The sequence below is a fragment of the Odocoileus virginianus genome, chromosome 28, assembly GCF_023699985.2.
Source record: "Odocoileus virginianus isolate 20LAN1187 ecotype Illinois chromosome 28, Ovbor_1.2, whole genome shotgun sequence".
NCBI lineage: Eukaryota > Metazoa > Chordata > Mammalia > Artiodactyla > Cervidae > Odocoileus > Odocoileus virginianus.
In genome coordinates this window covers 11136751-11157774 of record NC_069701.1, presented here as the reverse complement: position 1 = coordinate 11157774, position 21024 = coordinate 11136751, and the positions used below count along the sequence as shown (strand labels likewise).

At 39.5% G+C, this 21024-nt stretch overlaps 2 protein-coding genes across 3 annotated transcripts in view; one reads left to right on the top strand and one right to left on the bottom strand.

The window, feature by feature from the left end:
• The window catches only part of PRCP (prolylcarboxypeptidase), an 83528-nt gene extending 83376 nt beyond the window's left edge, over positions 1–152 (bottom strand). Inside the window, exon 1 of the mRNA XM_020882491.2 lies at positions 91–152. The gene's annotated coding sequence lies outside the window, so the exon portion shown is untranslated. The remainder of the gene's footprint in view (positions 1–90) is intronic.
• Positions 6–19817, top strand: DDIAS (DNA damage induced apoptosis suppressor). 2 transcript variants are annotated; one of them, XM_020882490.2, is made up of 7 exons: positions 6–282; positions 461–517; positions 4944–5044; positions 5368–5496; positions 14142–14303; positions 15119–15236; positions 16626–19817. In XM_020882490.2, exons 4-7 carry the CDS (start codon positions 5384–5386, stop codon positions 19215–19217), a joined length of 2985 nt encoding a protein of 994 aa, XP_020738149.2. In that variant the 5' UTR covers positions 6–282; positions 461–517; positions 4944–5044; positions 5368–5383; the 3' UTR covers positions 19218–19817. The 2 variants fall into 2 exon arrangements, with proteins under 2 accessions (XP_020738149.2, XP_070313320.1); XM_070457219.1 differs by lacking the exon at positions 461–517.
• The last annotated feature ends 1207 nt before the right edge of the window (positions 19818–21024 follow it).

The window sequence follows — 21024 nt, the reverse complement described above, 5'->3', positions numbered from 1 at the left end:
AACTGTACAGACTGTACTACTGCTCCATCAGTTGGAAAAGGACACTTGCCAAACCCTCTCTGACAAAAATGGTCGTTCCCAAAAGCTCACAAGTTGTTGCGCTACATCTCCACCCTCGGCGGCGTCTTCTTCTGATTGGCTCTGAGTCCAGACAGTCATGGCGTCACTTCCGGCGGAAGGAGGCGCGGGAGATTCGATTGGAAGACACTCTCTTGCCGCTTGAGTGCTGGGAGTCCGCGTCACTGAGCTTCGCCCGGGCAGGTTCCTGGTCTTCTACCTCAGGTGAGGAGGTGCGGGAGGAGATTCTCGGTAAACAAGAGCCAGAGACTCCTAAGAAGACCCTTAAACGTCGTTCTGAGTGAGCCTCAGAGCATTCTACGTTGTTTTTTCAGGAGTCAGTCTCTTCCATAAAAGGGCGGTTATGAGAGTAGAAGAGTGAGGTCAGTTCTTTTCATTTTAGATGGTGCTGTTGCAGTCAATCAGAGAGCATTTGTGTGTGCCATCGACCTGGAAACGGGTAAGTGTCTGGAACCCGAAATACAGGGAGGAAAAAGGTGCTACTGCAATTTTTGAGGTGCTCGGAGGTTCGTACACAGCTGGCTGCTAGGCCCAGTAGTATCTGCTGAAAAGGGATCTTTTCCAAACTGCTTTGATGACTCAGAGGGACAAGTGCTTCACTGAGCAGGGTGTTCAAGCCAGAAACAAGTTTTCTGGGTACCTTCCTTGTCTCTCACATCAAGCCATACCAACCTCTTGAATATCTCAATCCATACGCTTCTCACCAGTTTTACTTTGGTTCAGCACAACTGCTTCATAGCTATGACTGTAGTCTCCCAGCTGGTTCTTTCAATTTCCTTACGTTTCAATCCAGTCTCCACGTTGCTAGGCTAATAAAGTACAAATCTGATCAGGGCACTCCCCATTAAAAAACCTTTCCTTTGGTCGCTCCTGTTTGCCCTCAGGTTTAAGTCTAAACTCCTTAACGTGGTTAACGGGGCACTTCTTGTCTGGCCTTTGCCTAGTACTCCAGCTTTGTTTTTCCACCTCTCCAGCCCTGTGCTCCAACAACATGGAATATCCTTTTAAATGCACCATTCTCCCTCACCTTCAGACTCCTTCTGAATCCCATTCCACCTAGTTCTTACTCATTCTTTAGATCTCAATTTATAAAGCTTTCTAAATCAGGAAGCCTTTCATCATCCTGCAAAATTGGGTCACAAAGCACCCGGTAGTTACTTACTCATTCTACAGATAGTTTTTAAGTGTCTCCCTCTGTGCCAAGAACTTCAAGGTATTAGGATCACAATGATGAACAAGATGTGAGATTCCTTCCTTTTGTGTGTGTGTGTGTGTGAGATTCCTTCCTAATGGAACTTAAACTTTTTATGTGTGGACTTAAAAAGAATAAAGTGGAATATATTTGACTTAGGTTTGTCTGGGAAGGCCTCTGAGGAATTGACACTTAGATTGAGGCCTAGAAGATGAGAATGATCTAACTATGCAATAGAAGAAGAAATTCCAGAGTGAACAGGTTTTGTGAAGGCCTTAAAACAGGAAAGAACTTAGCATCTTAATGTTTAAGAAACTAAGAAAAGGCCAGTGTTGCTGGAATGTGTTCAGAAAGGACAGCTGCATGAGATGATTTTTTTCTATCTGTAACCCTGTCCCCTTCCCTATCTCTGGAACTTTACCTGTCATAAGTGCAATGAACAAACTGTGCTTGATACTCACTAAGAGTTTCTTGAGTAATATTTTTAAAATATTTTTCATCAGTATTTCTCCAAACAAAAGAGGTTTTGTCTGTTTTTTATTTCATTTTTTTTTAATCTCCTGCCTTCCTCTCCCTTTTCCAGAATTTTCATTTTAATGTCAGAAGATCATTTCTCAGGGACTTGTTATGACTGCCTTTAGAAAGATTAGACAAAGTATGCACCCTTGGAGGCCATTAGACAGCTTTAATAAAGCAATTCAAAATAACTACCCTTTCCATAGCTGAGGAGTCTGTCCTATAATATATGAAATGGGAAATCTGAGAGCAACAGAATGACAAAGATTTTCTTGCAAAGCAAGAGCAGTTTGAGGAGGAATGAAGAAAGGGAGAGGAGTTAGTCACATCTTCTTTTCTGTATGCCATTAGAAGTGTGGGCCAGTTTTTTAAAGGAGTGATTTCATCTTTTGGCCATAGGCTTAGACTGAATCAGTCCCCCTGTTATATTTTCTCATGGTATAATGTACTTTTCCTGTATAGAATTTTCCACCTATCTCTTATGAAGCTATAGATCTAGGGACCTTGTCTATTTTGTTCATCACTTATATTATTCCTATCACCTGGTATTTATCAACTGCACAATAAATAATTGATAAATAAGTAAGTATATTGAACTTGGACTTCTCAGGTGAAACTAGTAGTAAAGAATCTGCCTGCTGATGCAGTAAACACAAGAGTCACGGGTTCGATCCCTGGGTCTGAAAGATCTCCTGGAATAGGAAATGACAACCTGCTATGGTAATTCTTGCCTGGAAATCCATGGACAGAAGCACCTGGTGGGCTCCGTCTATGGGGCCACAGAGTCAGGCGCGACTCAGCACATATTGAACTTATTAAATTAGAATACGGTTTGTTGACTGTGGTGGAACTGAAAGCAATGTAATGCTGTATCACCGTCCTCCCCAATAAAATCAAGAAGAAAGATAAACCGCAGGTAGATACCACATATGGAATTGTTCCCAAGTCTGTGATCATGTTTTCCTAACTTTAGTATTTGCTCATTCCTCATGCTTCATTCAGTTGTCCATCAAACATGGATTCAATACCTTAAGTCAGTCACTAGAGAGAGACACAAAACACACTCGATGATGAGAATCATAAGGAAATACTATGGAGACAGCAAAGGGAATGACTAATAGTGACTGCCTAAAAGGATCTGATTTCATATTTGTCCACTGCCAATGGATGGAAAGTCTTTTTGCTGTTTGCTGAGTTTACCAAGTGAAACGCAAATAATAAAAAATACCTCAATGACCTTTTTCATTTCCGTTCTCAAATTTACCCATTGTTTTCTGAGCATACTTATTTCTCCACTAGAGGGCAATAAACCCTTAAATAATAACAATTTAACCAATTTCTTGCCTTTAAAAATATAGCGATTAGTGCTTGCACAATTAATTTAGAAATTAATTCCCAAATATTTCTACTTATATATGTTTTTGATTGACTGGTGACTTGATAGACCAGGCCCCCATCCTCATGAAACTTTCAGACTAATGAGGGTAGAACTAACAGAAACAAGGGAGCATGTATCATCTGATATATACATTTTCATAATGGCATATTTCACAAGTGTGATTAGTACCATAAAGGAATGAAATGGATGATATGGAAACCAAGCAGAAGAGAGTATTTATTGAAATGAAAAGGGGATCTCTACAGGGTAACATTAAAGATTTAATGATGAGGATGAGAGCCAACTATTTGAAGAAGTAAGGGAAAAGCTTTATAGACAAAGAGAAAAGTAAGAACAGAAGCCTGAAAAGAGAAGTTATTTTGTGCATTTAAGGAGCAGAAAGAAGGCTGGCGTGGCTTGAAGTGTAGTGATTAAAGAGGGCAAGTGGGACGAGGTGAGGTCAAAGAGGTAGTGCTGGATGAGCTAAGGCCTTACAGGCATTGTGGAGAATTGAGGCTTGATTTCAAACTACAAGATTTTAAACAGATAAAAGACCACATTTTCAGGAGGGAGTTTTGCCCTGTTTTATCTCCCCTAGCTCATATATGGGCTTCTGTTGTGGCTCATGGTAAAGAATCTGCCTGCAATGCAGGAGACACAGGTTCAATCCCTGGGTCAGGGAGATTCTCTGGAGGAGGAAATGGCAACCCACTCCAGTATTCTTGCCTGAAGAATCCCATGGACAGAGGAGCCTGGCAGTCTACAGTCCATGGGGTTGCAAAGAGTCAGATATGACTGAACAATTAACACTTCACTTTTCAGCACATAGGTAGCTGTACCACCGTGTTAACATTGTACCCAAACTGGATTTTAGAGATGTTTGGGAAAGATGCCTTTGCTGACATACATTCCATCATTTGCTGCTTGGTAAGAAGGAACTTGACGTCAGTAGCACTAATAATAGCAGTGTTCTCTGGCCTACCTTTCCACTATGTCACCTCCTCTGCCTTATCCTTAGAGATTGCCATGTGGCCTAAGGTGGCAGCCAAATCTAGGAATACGTATCTGCTTTTGGTAGAACCTTATTAGTCATGTATACCTAAGGGTACAAAAGCAAGGACTTCAACAAGAATTAAGCAAGGTGAAATGTCTTTGTTTTTTCTTTTTTTGTTTGTTTCCTATGCCCTCTTTAATAACATAAATCAGTGATTTATGTAAATCCATTTGTCTATAATCTTTGTAAGTTTCCATCTTAACTGCCTTCGGTGGCAAGATTTTATTTTCACAGAAATATTCTGATTGATAGACAGGATTAGTGTCACTTTAAGATATCCATTCCAAAATCACACTTATAAATTTGTCATCATCCTCAGGATGAGCTATATGTAAAAGATTGTTTTATGATTTTTAAACTAATGACTTCCACTTTATCAAAATTTGCTGATGCCAGTCTCAGAATGTTTCATACATTTTCAGAAATTGAAAGATTTTGCCATGTGTTTGCAAATGAAAATTTATTGATATAGCTTTATCTTGAACATCTACAGAGACGTTTATTTCAGAGCATTTACATTATGCTATATATAAACTGATCAGTTTTAAAATTTTTGATAAACCAACACTTGAATTTTAAAATATATATATATAAGAGGTGAATTGCTATTTTATTGTTTTACTTCTCTGATGTGTTTTATACAAGGCTCATAAAGCACTTTGAACTCTTCTTTGATTTTTATTTTTCTATTTGTACACTCTAAAATGTCTTTTTTCCCTCTTCAGGTTGTATAAAAATGTACCCAGACCAAATACTAAAATCTAATGAAGTGATTTTTTCCCACTAAAAAGAACGGTTTCCCACCAATACAGATTTAAACATTCATGTAAGTTCATTTATCTTCTTTCCTGTTAATGGTAGAAACAATTTCTTTATAGCTCTTTAAGATGTTGAAAGAAGTTAAATGATACCTTTCTTGAATTACCAGGGTAGAACGTTTATTCAAAAACCCAGTATTTGCTTGAGCTACTCTGTTTTAAGTCTTACTTTCTTAACTATGTAGAAAAAGAAAGTTAGTTTTCCAATATACTGACACTTACTACAAAAAACATCTATTGACTTTGTAGTGAAGGTTGGGTGATAAAGAAGTGAGATATTCACATGCAGTTAAAGATTTGCCATTCATCCCAGGGCTACTTTGTTTTGCAGGCCACAGTGAGAACGCATGAATAGAAGAAGAAAATTTCTTCTTGCCTCAGTTCTTGCTCTCCAGAATTCTAGTTTTATATATCCTTCATGTCAAAAGTGCTTTTCTCGGATAATCCTGGTCTCCAAAAGGTAAAAATAAAGCCTGAAAGTATGAGAAGGAAAATACAAGAATTCAACCAACCACAGAATATACAGTACCATAGTGTTCACTGTTGGGGGGAAAAAAAATCCATGGATAAGTATACCCCTGCAGTTCAAACCTGTGTTGTTCAAGGGTCAGCTGTATAAAGTTAGTTTGGGGGGAACTTCCCTGATGGTCCAGTGGTTAAGAATCTGCCTTCCAATGCAGGGGATGCGGGTTTGATCCCGGGTCAGGGAAGTAAGATCCCACGTGCAGTGGGGCAACTAAGCCTGCACACTACAACTACTGAGCCTGCATGCCCTAGAGGCCTCACACCACTACTACAAAGAAGCCTGCATGCTGCAGCTAAGAACTAACACAGCCAAATAAATCAATACTTAAACGAGCCCTCAAAATCTTTTTTAAGTTTGGTCCTTCATTTGAGAAGATTATCATATATATGTGTGTGGTGTGTATGTGAATATGATAATTTCATATGAAGGAACAAACTTCAGTTCAGTCACTCAGTCGTGTCCAACTCTTTGCTATCCCATGAATCACAGCACACCAGGCCTCCCTATCCATCACCAACTCCCAGAGTTTACTCAAATTCATGTCCGTTGAGTCAGTGATGCCATCCAGCCATCTCATCCTCTGTCGTCCCCTTCTCCTCCTGCCCCCAGTCCCTCCCAGCATCAGGGTCTTTTCCAACGAGTCAACTCTTCGCGTGAGGTGGCCAAAGTACTGGAGTTTCAGCTTCAGCATCAGTCCTTCCAATGAACACCCAGGACTGATCTGCTTTAGGATGGACTGATAGGATCTCCTTGCAGTCCAAGGGACTCTCAAGAGTCTTCTCCAACACCACAGTCCAAAAGCTTCAATTTGTCAGCACTCAGCTTTCTTCACAGTCCAACTCTCACATCCATACATGACCACTAGAAAAACCATAGCCTTGACTAGACGGACCTTTGTTGGCAATGTAATATCTCTGCTTTTTAATATGCTATTTAGGTTGGTCATAACTTTCCTTCCAAGGAGTAAGTGTCTTTTAATTTCATGGCTGCAATCACCATCTGCAGTGATTTTAGAGACCAAAAAAATAAAGCCTGACACTGTTTCCACTGTTTCCCCATCTATTTCCCATGAAGTGATGGGACCAGATGCCATGATCTTAGTTTTCTGAATGTTGAGCATTAAGCCAACTTTTCCACTGTCCTCTTTCACTTTCATCAAGAGGCTTTTTAGTTCCTCTTCACTTTCTGCCCTAAGGGTGGTGTCATCTGCACATCTGAGGTTATTGATATTTCTCCTGGCAATCTTGATTCCAGCTTGTGCTTCTTCCAGCCCAGCATTTCTCATGATGTACTCTGCATATAAGTTAAATAAGCAGGGTGACAATATACAGCCTTGACATACTCCTTTTCCTATTTGGAACCAGCCTGTTGTTCCATGTCCAGTTCTAACTGTTGCTTCCTGACCTGCATATAGGTTTCTCAAGAGGCGGGTCAGGTGGTCTGGTATTCCCATCTCTTGAAGAATTTTCCACAGTTTATTGTGATCCACACAGTCAAAGGCTTTGGCATAGTAAATAAAGCAGAAATAGATGTTTTTCTGGAATTCTCTTGCTTTTTCGGTGATCCAGCGGATGTTGGCAATTTGATCTCTGGTTCCCCTGCCTTTTCTAAAACCAGCTTGAACATCTGGAAGTTCAGGGTTCATGTATTGCTGAAGCCTGTCTTGGAGAACTTCGAGCATTACTTTACTAGCATGTGAGATGTGTGCAATTGTGCAGTAGTTTGAGCATTCTTTGGCCTTGCCTTTGGGATTGGAATGAAAACTGACCTTTTCCAGTCCTGTGGCCACTGCTGAGTTTTCCAAATTTGCTGGCATATTGAGTGCAGCAGCACCTTCACAGCGTCATCTTTCAGGAACAAACTTACATATACATAAATTACGAGCGAAGAAGGCAACTCATTTGTCCATATAAGCCATCCACCCATCTCAAACTAGTAATTGTTGTTTAGTTGCCAAGTCATGTCTGATTCTTTGCAGCCCTGGATTACAACATGCCAGGCTTCCCTGTCCTTCACTGGCTCCTGAAGTTTGCTCAAATTCATGTCCATTGAGTTGGTGACGCTCTAATTACCTCATCCTCTGCTGCCTTTTTCTCCTTTTGCCTTCAATCTTTCTCATCATCAAAATCTTTTCCAGCAAGTCATCTCTTCGCATTAGGGGGCCAAAGTATTGGATCTTCAGCTTCAGCATCAGTCCTTCCAATGAATATTCAGGATTGATTTCCCTTAGGATTGACTGGTTTGATCTTCTTGCAGTCCAAGGGACTCTGAAGAATCTTCTCCAGCACCACAGTTTGAAAGCATCAATTCTTTGGTGCTCAACCTTCATTATGGTCCAACTCTCAACATCTGTACATGACTACTGAAAAAACCATAGCTTTGACTATATAGACCTTTGTCGCAAAGTGATGTCTTTGCTTTTTAATATGCTGTCTTGGCTTATCATAGCTTTCCTTCCAAGGAGCAAGTGTCTTTTAATTTGATGGCTGCAGTCACCATCCATGATTTTGGAGCCCAAGAAAATAAAATCTGCAACTGTTTCCATTGTTTTCCCATCTGTTTGCCATGAAGTGATGGGAATGGATGCCATGATCTTAGTTTTTTTAATGTTGAGTTTTAAACCTGCTTTTTCACTCTCCTTTTCACCCTCATCAAGAAGCCCTTTAGTTCCTCTTTGATTTCTTTCATTAAAGTGCCATCGTCTGCATATCTGAGATTGATACTTTTCCTGGCAATCTTGATTCCAGCTTGTGAGTCATCCAGCCTGGCATTTCACATGATATACTCTGTATATAAGTTAAATAAGCAGGGTGACAATAAACAGCATTTATGTACTCCTTTCCCAACTTTGAACCAGTCAGTTGTTCCAAGTCCATTTCTAACTTGCTGCTTGACCTGCATACAGGTTTCTCAGGAGACAGGAAAGGTGATCTGGTATTCCCATCTCTGAGAATTTTCTAGTTTGCCATGATCCTCATAGTCAAAGGCTTTAGCATAATCATTGAAACTAAAGTAGATGTGTTTTGAATTGCCTTGCTTTTTCTGTGATCCAACAGATGTAGGCAATTTGATCTCCGATTTCTCTGCCTTTTCTAAATCCAGCTTGCACATCTGGAGGTTCTCAGTTCATGTACTGGTGAAGCCTAACTTGAAGGATTTTGAGCTTAATCTTGGTAATGTGAAATGAGTGCAATTATACAGTAATTTGAGCATTCTTTGGCATTGCTTTTCTTTGGGATTGGAATGAAAACTGACCTTTTCCAGTCCTGTGGCCACTGCTGAGTTTTCCAAATTTGCTGGCATATTCAATGCAGCACTGCTATTCCATAACAAGTGACATTTTGGATATAGGAGTGCCTCTAGAAATTAAACCAGGGACTGTGATTTGAATGTGTTGTCTCTACCCTTGCTTTTCAAAATGTGGTCTGAGGAATAGCTACATCGGCATCACCTGGGAGCTTGTAAGAAATGCAGAATCTTGGGCCTTGTCCCAGACATAGTGAATTAGGATCTTCATTTTAACAAGATCCCTAGGTAATTGGTTTGCACATTGAAGTTTGTAAAGCTCTGATCTATATTACTCCACACTAACATTTATTTCAGTTCAGGCTTAGCTTATTCCCAAAAGGATTAAAGGAAACTGCATAAATAAATACCTTCATATTACATATAATATAAAAATATATAATTTAGTATATATATTCATTATTGCTAATAATGCATTATGCTAGTAATGTCCTAATCCTAGTCTCTCTTAGGCTATCATTGATATTCTCTATTTATAACATAGTTCATTCACAACCATACCATACTTATAGTTATCATCCAAGAAAGAACTCCCGGCAAAGAATCCAAAGCCTTGGATTTCAACATAAAAATCACTAACTTTGTCACCTTGGGTGACAGTTCACCCCAACTTCCCAGTTTTGTGAATGGGGGTAAATGCCCTGTTTACCTATCAAAAACAAAGTGTGTGAGTGCAGTTCAGTCACTAGGTCGTGTCCAACTCCTTGCAACCCCATGAACCGCAGCACACCAGGCCTCCCTGTCCATCACCAACTCCCAGAGTCCACCCAAACCTATGTCCATTGAGTTGGTGATACCATCCAACCATCTCATCCTCTGGTGTCCCCGTCTCCTGCCCTCATTCTTTCCCAGCATCAGGGTCTTTTCAAATGAGTCAGCTCTTTGTGTCAGGTACCCAAAGTATTTGGAGTTTCAGGTTCAGCATCAGTCCTTCCAATGAACACCCAGGACTGATCTCCTTTAGGATGGACTGATTGGATCTCTTTGTAGTCCAAGGGACTCTCAAGAGTCTTCTCCAACACCACAGTTCAAAAGCATCAATTTTTCGGCGCTCAGCTTTCTTTATAGTCCAACTCTCAGATCCATACATGACCACTAGAAAAACCATAGCCTCGACAGACGGACCTTTATTGACAAAATCTCTGCTTTTTCATATGCTGTCTAAGTTAGTCATAACTTTCCTTCCCAGGAGTAAGCGTCTTTTAATTTCACAGCTCAGTCACCATCTGCAATGATTTTGGCGCCCAGAAAAATAAAGTCAGCCAATGTTTCCCCATTTATTTGCCACAAAGTGATGGGACTGGATGCCATGATCTTAGTTTTCTGAATGTTGAGCCTTAAGCCAACTTTTTCACTCTCCTCTTTCACTTTCATCAAGAGACTCTTTAGTTCCTCTTCACTTTCTGCCATAAGGGTGGTGTCATCTGCATATCTGAGGTTATTGATATTTCTCCCAGCAATCTTGATTCCAACTTGTGCTTCCTCCATCCCAGTGTTTCTCATGATGTACTCTGCATATAAGTTAAATAAGCAGAGTGACTATATATATCCTGACATACTCTTTTTCCTATTTGGAACAAGTCTGTTGTTCCATGTCCAGTTCTAATTTGCCTCCTGACCTGCATACAAGTTTCTCAAGAGACAGGTCAGGTGATCTGGTATTCCCATCTCTTGAAGAATTTTCCACAGTTTATTGTGATCCACACAGTCAAAGGCTCTGGCATTGTGAATAAAGCAGAAATAGATGTTTTTCTGGAATTCTCTTGCTTTTTCGATGATCCCGCGGATGTTGGCAATTTGATCTCTGGTTCCGCTGCCTTTTCTAAAACCAGCTTGAACATCTGGAAGTTCAGGGTTCATGTATTGCTGAAGCCTGTCTTGGAGAATTTTGAGCATTACTTTACTAGCATGTGAGATGTGTGCAATTGTGCAGTAGTTTGAGCATTCTTTGGCCTTGCCTTTCTCTGGGATTGGGATGAAAACTGACCTTTTCCAGTCCTGTGGCCACTGTTGAGTTTTCCAAATTTGCTGACATGTTGAGTGCAACACCTTCATAGCATCATCTTTTAGGATTTGAAATAGCTCAGCTGGAATTCCATCACCTCCACTAGCTTTGTTCATAGCGATGCTTCCTAAGACCCACTTGACTTCACATTCCAGGATGTCTGGCTCTAGGTGAGTGATCACACCATCGTGATTATCTGGGTTGTAAAGATCTTTTTTATACAGTTCTTCTGTGTATTCTTGCCACCTCTTAACATCTTCTGCTTCTGTTAGGTCCATACCATTTCTGTCCTTTATTGAGCCCATCTTTGCATGAAATGTTCCCTTGGTATCTCTGATTTTCTTGAAGAGATCTCTAGTCTTTCCTGTTATATTGTTTTCCTCTGTTTCTTTGCATTGATCGCTGAGGAAGGCTTTTTTATCTCTCCTTGCTATTCTTTGAAACTCCTTATTCAAATGGGAATATCTTTCCTTTTCTCCTTTGCTTTTCACTTCTCTTTTCACAGCTATTTGTAAGGCCTCCTCAGACAGCCATTTTGCTTTTTTGCATTTCTTTTTCTTGGGGATGGTCTTTATCCCTGTCTCCTGTACAATGTCACAAACCTCCATCCATAGTTCATCAGGCACTCTGTCTATCAGATTTAGTCCCTTAAATCTATTTCTCACTTCTGCTCTATAGTCATAAGGGATTTGATTTAGGTCATACCTGAATGGTCTAGTGGTTTTCCCCACTTTCTTCACTTTAAGTCTGAATTTGGCAATGAGGAGTTCGTGATCTGCGTCACAATCAGCTCCTGGTCTTGTTTTTGCTGACTGTATAAAGCTTCTCCATCTTTGGCTGCAAAGGATATAATCAGTCAGTGTTGGCTATCTGGTGATGTCCCTGTGTAGAGTTGTCTCTTGTGTTGCTAGAAGAGGGTGTTTGCTATGACCAGTGTGTTCTCTTGGCAAAACTCAATTAGCCTTTGCCCTGCTTCATTCTGTACTCCAAGGCCAAATGTGCCTGTTATTCCAGGTGTTTCTTGACTTCCTACTTTTGCATTCCAGTCCTCTATGATGAAGAGGACATCTTTTTGGGTGTTAGTTCTAAAAGGTCTTGTAGGTCTTCATAGAACCGTTCAACTTCCGCTTCTTCAGCATTACTGGTTTAGGCATAGGCTTGGATTACCGTGATATTGAATGGTTTGCCTTGAAAGTGAACTGAGATCATTCTGTCATTTTTGAGATTGCATCCAAGTACTGCATTTTGGACTCTTTTGTTGACTATGATGGCTATTCCATTTCTTCTAAGGGATTCCTGCCCACAGTAGTAGATATAATGGTCATCTGAGTTAAATTCACCCATTCCAGTCCATCTTAGTTTGCTGATTCCTGGAATGTCGATGTTCACTCTTGCCATCTCCTGTTTGACCACTTCCAATTTGCCTTGATTCATGGACCTAACATTCCAGGTTCCTATGCAATATTGCTCTTTACAGCATCGAACCTTGCCTCTATCACCAGTCCCATCCACATCTGGGTGTTGTTTTTGCTTTGGCTCTATCTCTTCATTCTTTCTGGAGTTATTTCTCCTCTGATCTCCAGTAGCATATTGGGTACCTACTGATTTGGGGAGGTCATCTTTCAGTGTCCCATCTTTTTGCCTTTTCATACTGTTCATGGAGTTCTCAAGGCAAGAATACTGAAGTGGTTTGCCGTTCCCTTCTCCAGTGGACCACGTTCTGTCAGACCTCTCACCATGACCCATCCATCTTGGGTGGCCCCATACGGCATGGCTTAGTTTCATTGAGTTAGATAAGGCTGTGGTCCTGTGATCAGATTGGCTAGTTTTCTGTGATTATGGTTTTAGTGTGTCTGCCCTCTGATGCCCTCTCGCAACACCTACCGTCTTACTTGGGTTTCTCTTACCTTGGACATGATAACGTTTGTAAATTGTAAAACACTGATGCATATTAATTCTAAGATTTGCTAAGAATTTTGCATTAGACTTGAATGCATTATTAATATATAATTTTTGAAGAAGTTCTAATATATGTTTGAAACATTTTAAACACTAATTCATTTCACTAGAGCTTGGTACTGGTAAGGTTTTATCACCCTGGTAAGTGGATTACCTTTACTTTATTCTATGACCAGAATACAACACAAACTGCAGCCAGTTTGGTCAAGATTATATGAATGGATTGTCACCTCTCCATTATCATTGTGGATATAAAAATAATTAGCACAGATGTAATGAGGGCGAATCAGTAACTTATATGAAGGATTAACCTTTGTTCAAAATAGTCACCTTGTGAGTCATGGAATTTAGGCTCCCCCTAGTGGCTATCTGGAAGCAATCAAATTTATACAACTATGTTTTAACATTATTTTCAATTTGCACTTTTCCACTTTTTTTAAGCCAAATCATTAGGGACATGAAGAAAAAACATTCTAGGATTAACCATTACCATAGATGTTTTAAGGGGTCAGTTTGCTAAATTAAGAATGTTAAAGATGGATAGCAGAATTCGAAAATAATACAAACTAGTGCTCGCTTCGGCAGCACATATACCAAAATAGTACAAACAACTAGAAAAGGGGGAAATATAAGCAGAAGTGGTAGTAAACCAATATTTAATTATGAGATAGAAGCAGACTAAACACATTAATTTGACAAGATCTGTACTAGACTCTTTAACATTCTTTTCTTATACTTTGCCTCATTTTATCCTTCTTCAATCCTGGATTTCACAGATGAGTAAGTTTAAGTTTAAAGATCTCAGTATGTATTCCGACACCAGAGAGCTAGTACATTACAGTAGTGTTATACTTGACACACAGTATTTTCTTATAAGAAAGCCTTTGGTCATAATTGTAACACAAGTTAAACAAGATGTTTTGTACCTAGTTTCTGTAATCTAATAAATTCTCAACATACTTCAATGAATTTTTAAAAAGTTAAGTTATCCTTACCATAGTGAGAAAAATATGACTAGGAACTTTGTTTATAAATATTTAAAGATTACTCATTGTTCTTTTAACAGAAGATAGACATTAAATTTTAGGTCTTCTCTTGGTGTGGCATTTACTTCACTATATTTAGTTTGCCCCCACCAGTAAAAGTAACTTATAAATAAAGAAAATTCAAAAAGGGTTGATCTGAAATCATTTTAGAATATAAGTTGTACATTTTGTACAGAAAATATTTTTAATCTTTACTTTGCCAGATTTATTTTACATCACAAAAAAAGTTAGTGAACATCTCTATTTTCCCTGCACTTTTCCAGGTCTAATTGTCCAAAATGTGGCTCTACTGGTGAAGCTGAAAATGCCATTTACAGATACAAGCTTTCCTTAAAAGTTGCAGAATCAAACAAATTATTTGGCATTACTGTATTTGGAAGTTGCTTAGATGTATTTTTTGGTCTCACAGCCACTGGTTTGCACAGGTAAGAATATTTAAAGCATTCTTTTTCCTAGCCATGTACATCAAGTTTGAAGATATGTGTTTTTAAAATAATATGCATTTAGTAAAAAGATGATCACTTGACCTCAAATCATCAGTTCATTTAAAAAGATAAGAAAGAAAAAGATGTTTATTTCCTGAATACATATTGTGGTGATGTAAGACCATGCTCCTTTTATTCAGACCAACTAAACTGTAATTAGAGTATTAAATTACAAAACTTTAATCCAAGTTAGAGAAATATAGATGAAGAAAGTAAAATCATTTCCAACTGAAGGATTATTCAAATCAAGTGGCTAAGGTCTCTTGAGGTGGAAGAAGCTATTTGAAGGAATATTTACATATCAGAAGTTGAAATTTTGTCATTTATTTCATTTGCACTGCAACTTCATCTGCATAATTGAACCTGTTAAGATGTTGTCCTGACAATGTAAGTGTATAGAGAGAGAGAGAGAATCTCTGTCCATCTCCTTGTAGCTGTGAGCAAACTGATTTGAAGAAAGGAAAAGCCAAGGACCACAGCCAGGATTGCCAGCGATGAGGAAAGACTTCCTTCTACATTGAGGAGAAGGGCTAAAGATCCCACCACTTCTCCCACTGCCACTTTTAGAATAATTGCTGGGCCTGATTACTAGACAGGCATCTACTTTATTCACACTTGATCAACTGCTTTTGTCTTTCTAGGCAATAGGAATCTAGAGGGAACAAAACACCTAGCTGTTAAAGTCACATTTCTTTTTTCTATCTGCAACTCAAAAGTTTCATGCTTTCCCATTTTTTCTTTTCTTTTCAATTAAGGTACATTCAGGATCCCAGTGAAATTCCAGAAACTCTGGACAGTGATACAACTCAAAACCTATTAACTAAAGCAGTGGAAACTTGCTTTGTTGGACAAAACTTTATTTTTGGAGTGACGGTAATTGAGACTAGTTTTGTTCTTAGTATTATGCTAATATTTCCATTGTAATGAAACTATTTTAATTTTCTAAATAGCTTTTAGGAGTCATAAATGTGAGGGCCTGTAGAAACCCTTTAAACTACATAAAAATAGGCTATAGGTGATCCTTTAAAACATTATGTATATGACAAGATCTTCTTTCAAAAGCTAGAAGAGCCCTGTTGAAAAGCTTTCAGAGCTTTAGAAATATAAATTTATTATATATTCACAAGTGCTAGATATTTTGTTTTGATATTTGGTATTTACTGTACTCTCTACCGGAGAAGGCAATGGCACCCCACTCCAGTACTCTTGCCTGGAAAATCCCATGGATGGAGGAGCCTGGTAGGCTGCGGTCCAGGGGGTCGCTAAGAGTCGGACACAACTGAGCGACTTCACTTTCAGTTTTCACTTTCATATATTGGAGAAGGAAATGGCAACGCACTCCAGTGTTCTTGCCTGGAGAATCTCAGGGATGGGGGAGCCTGGTGGGCTGCCATCTATGGGATCACACAGAGTCGGACATGACTGAAGTGACTCAGCAGCAGCAGCAGTACTCTCTAAATTCCGTTTAGATTCTATAGTAAAACTTTAATTAACTCTTTTATCTACAAAAAGAAGGAGGGAAGTAACATTGAAACCAAAATAACTGAGTACTGATAACTCTAAGAATAGGTTAGGAAGGATGGTCTTAAATATAAAAGTGACTGTAGAAAAAGTCTAAAGAATGTGCTGACTCTTAAGGAATAATCATTTTCTGTCTCTTGTATGCTAACGGGAGCAAATAAATATTTTGCCTGTATTGCAATCAGGGTTTTAAAAAAGGAACAGAGCACTTCACAGCTGAACAGTGAGAAAACCCAAAGGGAAGTTGAAACTAGGAGCTACAGAGGTTTTCTTTGTTAAGATCTTAGATGCCTTTTTTTCTCCTTTTTTTTTAACAATATGAGAACATTCCTTTAAACATTCAAAGTTTATGGAAGTAAGTGAAAAATGTAATAGTAACTACCATTTATTGAGCAACTACTATTTGCTAAGCACCACAATTTTTTGTGTGTTATTGCTAATACAATAATCCTGCCTTTTTATCCTTATTTTATAAATGAAAAAACTGAGGCTCCTAATAACTTATCCAAAGTCCCCACATTAGGAAATGTTCGAAACAGAACTTGAAGACAAGTCTCTTTACTCCAAGGTTTACTTCCCCATAATTACAATTCCCTATATAACCCTATCATGCTAGAGGAATTGAAATTATGGGTGTGGAAGTTATAGCTACATCTGTTTTAACCTTTTATATCCCTGTTTCACGTTTAAGTCAAAGGGAAAAAAATTATTCTCATTTAAATTCATTTACTTCTTTCACAGAATTTTGAAAATCAGCACGGAAAAGGTTCAGGTTCCAGTAACTCCTCAGAGCAGTGCTCAGACCACAAGAGAGTAGTTAACGCACTCGTAGCTTGCCAGATCATTCCACCAGACCCAAGTGTTGTAGGCTTCACTGTCATTGACTATTTCCGTCGGCTTTTGCAGCTTTCTGCTGTCAGGAAACTTCACTGTGGCTCCCAGACACCTAATAGCCACTTACTTGCTTTAGAAAGTTCGAATAGCGATCTCAGCAGCTTATGTGGCCTTAACAGCAGTTCTTATTGTTTTGAGCCCCATGGCAAAGATTATTTTTCAGGATTCTGGCAGCTATCACTACAACTGACTTCTGTTGTTTCACAACTAACAGATGATGATTTTTCAGCTTCGGAACAAAGCGAGGCCAATGGTACTCTTCACCAGAACAGAAAGTGCATCTCCTCTGCAGAGGCCACTGGTTCCAATAGCTGCCTTGATACCATTCAGGGTTCATGGAGCCTTGTTTCACATATGGACAAAAAGAGTTCAGCACAAAAGTTAGATGAAGAACTTGGCCTACAGGCTAATCAGCCAAGTGCAGTTCATAGCAATCATCATGAAATTGGAGTTCCTGGCTCTAATTTATTCCCTATGAAAGTACAGGAGCCATTTGAACCAAGGAATACAAAACCCTTGCACAGTGCAGTAGAAGTTAAAAGTATATATTCTCAGCATGAGATAACATGTCTCCAGAATCAGGAGGTAGATACGCCCCCTAGCTTTCAGCAGAGATGTATGTGTTATCCATCTTCATCAGTCAGACTTGAGGAAATAGCCAGTAGTTCCCAGGACTGTGACCTCGAGATCTGGGATGACCTGCCACTCTCTGAAAGCCTAAACAAATTTCTGGTAGCTATCGAAAGTGAAGTCGCTATAAACCAGACAGATGCCAGTAGCAGGAAATGTCATCTAGATAATGACATCAGTAAACTACATGTGGACTACAGCAGGTTATCATTGACCCCACAAAGAACCCCTGGAGCCTTGCATACACCACCTATAGCCTTAAGGTCATCACCAGCAATAGTCGAAGCAAACTCCAGCAGAGATAACTTCCTTTCCAGCCATGAAGCAAATCCAAGTCCTAGCATTCATAAGGAATCACATCCTGAGAACACAGCAGAGGCTCTCTCTTTTAGTGGTAATAAAAGAGACATTTCTGAACATTCTTTACCAAATGTTCATCTGTCAGCTCTTTTTCCATCTTCAAAAGGCTTGGGCACAACAGTTGCTCTTAAGTCTACGAGAATTCTACCACATGAGACTGAAATTTCATGCAAGCACAATACTTCAGAGGCTGACCATTCTTGTCTCAGCAGCAAATATAATGGATGTGGAGAAAAATCACTTTCAGAAATGAGTGAAAAGTTGAAAACTTTGCATTCTAGGAGGTATAATGTTTCCAACTTTCCCAGCTTAGAAAATAAACAATACTGTAGGCGGCCAAAGAGTCAGGGCAACAGTTTGACAATTTGCAGGAAACTCACATATCCTTTAGAAACTCTTCACAGTACTCCAAATAGAAGTATGAATACATTGAGAGAAATGCTTTATGAACACACTGGTAATAACCTAACACAGAACTGTTCTACTGGTCATGAAGGCAATTACAATGCTTCTGTGGATCTCTTCGATGATAAAGAGATGGACATTGTAACAGAAATGACTAAAAGGTCACAGGATATTTTATTACAGTGGGGTAAGTCTTTGGCAGAAAGTCATCATACAGAATCTGAGTTTTCACTGAGATCACTTTCTGAAAACTCCAGCCGGTCATCACAAAAAATATCATTGCAAAACACATCTGCCTCTCTCTATCCAAGAACCTGTCCCTCTCCACCTCATTTTCAGTCAGATTCAGAATGTGATTTTGAATATAGCCAAGAATTTGTTCCATGTTCACAGTCAACTCCAGTTATTGGATTCCATCAAAGTAGGATTCATGGGATGAAAGGAGCTTTCCAAAAATTACCTGCCTTTAATTTGGACCTTGATGCCAACTATAAAAAAACAAGGATTTCCTCTGCAAATGATGCACAGCAATCCACCCCTATCTGTCCACAAAATATAAACACACCTGGCCAGAAATCCAGAAGCCCTACTGTATCTGGTATTACACCACCAGAGGTCTCCAACAACCATCCTGTCACTGAGTGCCTTGAAACTGATGCTGACGAATGGGTCCCTCCTACCATACAAAAAGTATTTCCTTCGGAAATGCTTGGATTCCGGGCCATGGGTCTAAAGAAATGCCATGCTGCTTATAATTCTCCTGATCAAAATGAGTTACCAAGAAAAAAACTGAAATATGTCAAGCAAAGAACTGGTAAATGCTTAATTAAGAAGGAGTTAAATTTAAAGAATATGCTTACAGCAGCAGTTATAAAACAGAAAACTCCTGACTGTAACAATATAAAGTCAGCCTGGATTTTTAAAGAGTCAGTTTTGGGACGTAGTTCTTGTGCAGAAGTCAAATGTTGCCTTCCATTTTCAGAAAATTGGTCACCTTCAGCACCTGAAACTAAAAGTGCTTGGTCTCCTGAATTGTTCTCATAAAATTTCACCTAAACCCAATTTCTGAGCTTTTAAAGGTATGTCTCTTTGGAAACTCTGCCTCCAATGTCATGGAAAGCATTCTTACCATTTTGAAGACTTGAAGCAAATAGAAAAAAGGTGCTATTATGCCTATAAGCGAGGGGAAGCCATTGTTTTTCCCAGCATTTTATCCAGAATGCTCTGATTTCAGACAGTTTGGCACTTTATCTTGTATTGTTGATTGTACTTAAGTAATACTGTTAATTTTGCTTGTTAAAAGTATTTGTTAAAATCACACATACATGCAGAAATAAAGCTTTTGCAGACCAAAGCTTAGTCTTTCTTACTTGTTCAGCTTGGATCAGAAAATGCCTGCCAGCTACTGTTGGGTTTGTGATACAAAGCTATAAGATCACTGATCTCTAAAGATTTTAGTCTACTAGGTAAGACAGAAATATAATAGACAATTTCAATACAATACAATAAACACAATGATGGAATTTTTTAATGGATATTACATTTATGTTGCTCTGGGAGCATGGTAGATAATCAGTTAACCCAGCAGCATCTGTGGGCTTTGTATCAGAAGAAGGGTCAATAAAGACTGAATTAAATATGAAACTGTCACTATTTGATTTAGTTTGTATTTGTTGAATCCTTTGGAGGAGCCTGCTAGGCTATACTGTCCATGGGATTACAAAGTCACACACAACTGAGCAACTTCACTTTACTACATGCCAGGTGCTATGCTAGGTGCTGGGAACTCAAAAATGAAAGTCAAGGCCCTTTACCTCAAGAAACTCATGGTCTATTACAGTATACTAACACATATATATGGAATTTAGAAAGATGGTAACGATAACCCTATATGCAAAACAGAAAAAGAGACTCAGATGTATAGAACAGACTTGTGGACTCTGTGGGAGAAGGCGAGGGTGGGATGTTTCAAGAGAACAGCATCGAAACATGTATATTATCAAGGGTGAAACAGATCACCAGCCCAGGTTGGATGCATGAGACAAGTGCTCGGGCCTGGTGCACTGGGAAGACCCAGAGGGATCGGGTGGAGAGGGAGGTGGAAGGGGGGACCGGGATGGGGAATACATGTAAATCCATGGCTAATTCATTTCAATGTATGACAAAAACCACTGCAATGTTGTAAGGTAATCAGCCTCCAACTAATAAAAATAAATGGAAAAAAAAAAAACTCATGGTCTAGAATAAAGAAGCAGTTAGTATCAATGAGTTCTATGAGAGGAAGATAAAGGGCTAATAGTGAGCAGAAATGAGGGATGGTTTCTAGGCATGCAAGCCCTTAGCATCCTGCCGCCTGGGCCCTGTGAGGGTCTGTTGCCGTGCGCAGGTTCTCCCCGGTGGCCGAGCAGGGGCTGCTCTTCACTGAGGGGCGCAGGCTTCTCGCTGCAGACCACAGGCTCTAGATGCACAGGCTGCAGTGGTTGGCGCACTCAGGTTCAGTAGTTGTGGCACATGAGCTTAGCTGCTCCATGGCATTTGAATCTTCCCAGACCAGGGATCAAAACCTCGTCCTCTGCACTGGCAGGCGAATTCTTATCCCCTGTACCACCAGGGAAGTCCATGCACCCCATAAAAACTTTTTATGTCTCCGGTCAGCTGCTTTTGCCATTCCCCACAGCAGCTACTCCAAATCCTCACTGTCTCCATTCCACCGACCAACCTACTCTCCTTGCCTCATACTTCATGGAGATCACCTGGTATTCCCTTACCTTCTCACACCCATGCTTAGCGACTTGTCTGTATCTCCTCACCCAATACTTTTATCCTGTAATCTCAGAAAATAATGAACACT

What these genes read in the sequence shown, in the direction of transcription:
- DDIAS (XM_070457219.1), top strand. Translation starts at nt 5,384, where the DNA reads ATGAATAGAAGAAGAAAATTTCTTCTTGCCTCAGTTCTTGCTCTCCAG. An exon ending in ATAATCCTGGTCTCCAAAAG is followed by an intron (nt 5,497 to 14,141) that starts GTAAAAATAAAG and finishes GCACTTTTCCAG; the next exon opens with GTCTAATTGTCCAAAATGTG. An exon ending in ACTTTATTTTTGGAGTGACG is followed by an intron (nt 15,237 to 16,625) that starts GTAATTGAGACT and finishes CTTCTTTCACAG; the next exon opens with AATTTTGAAAATCAGCACGG.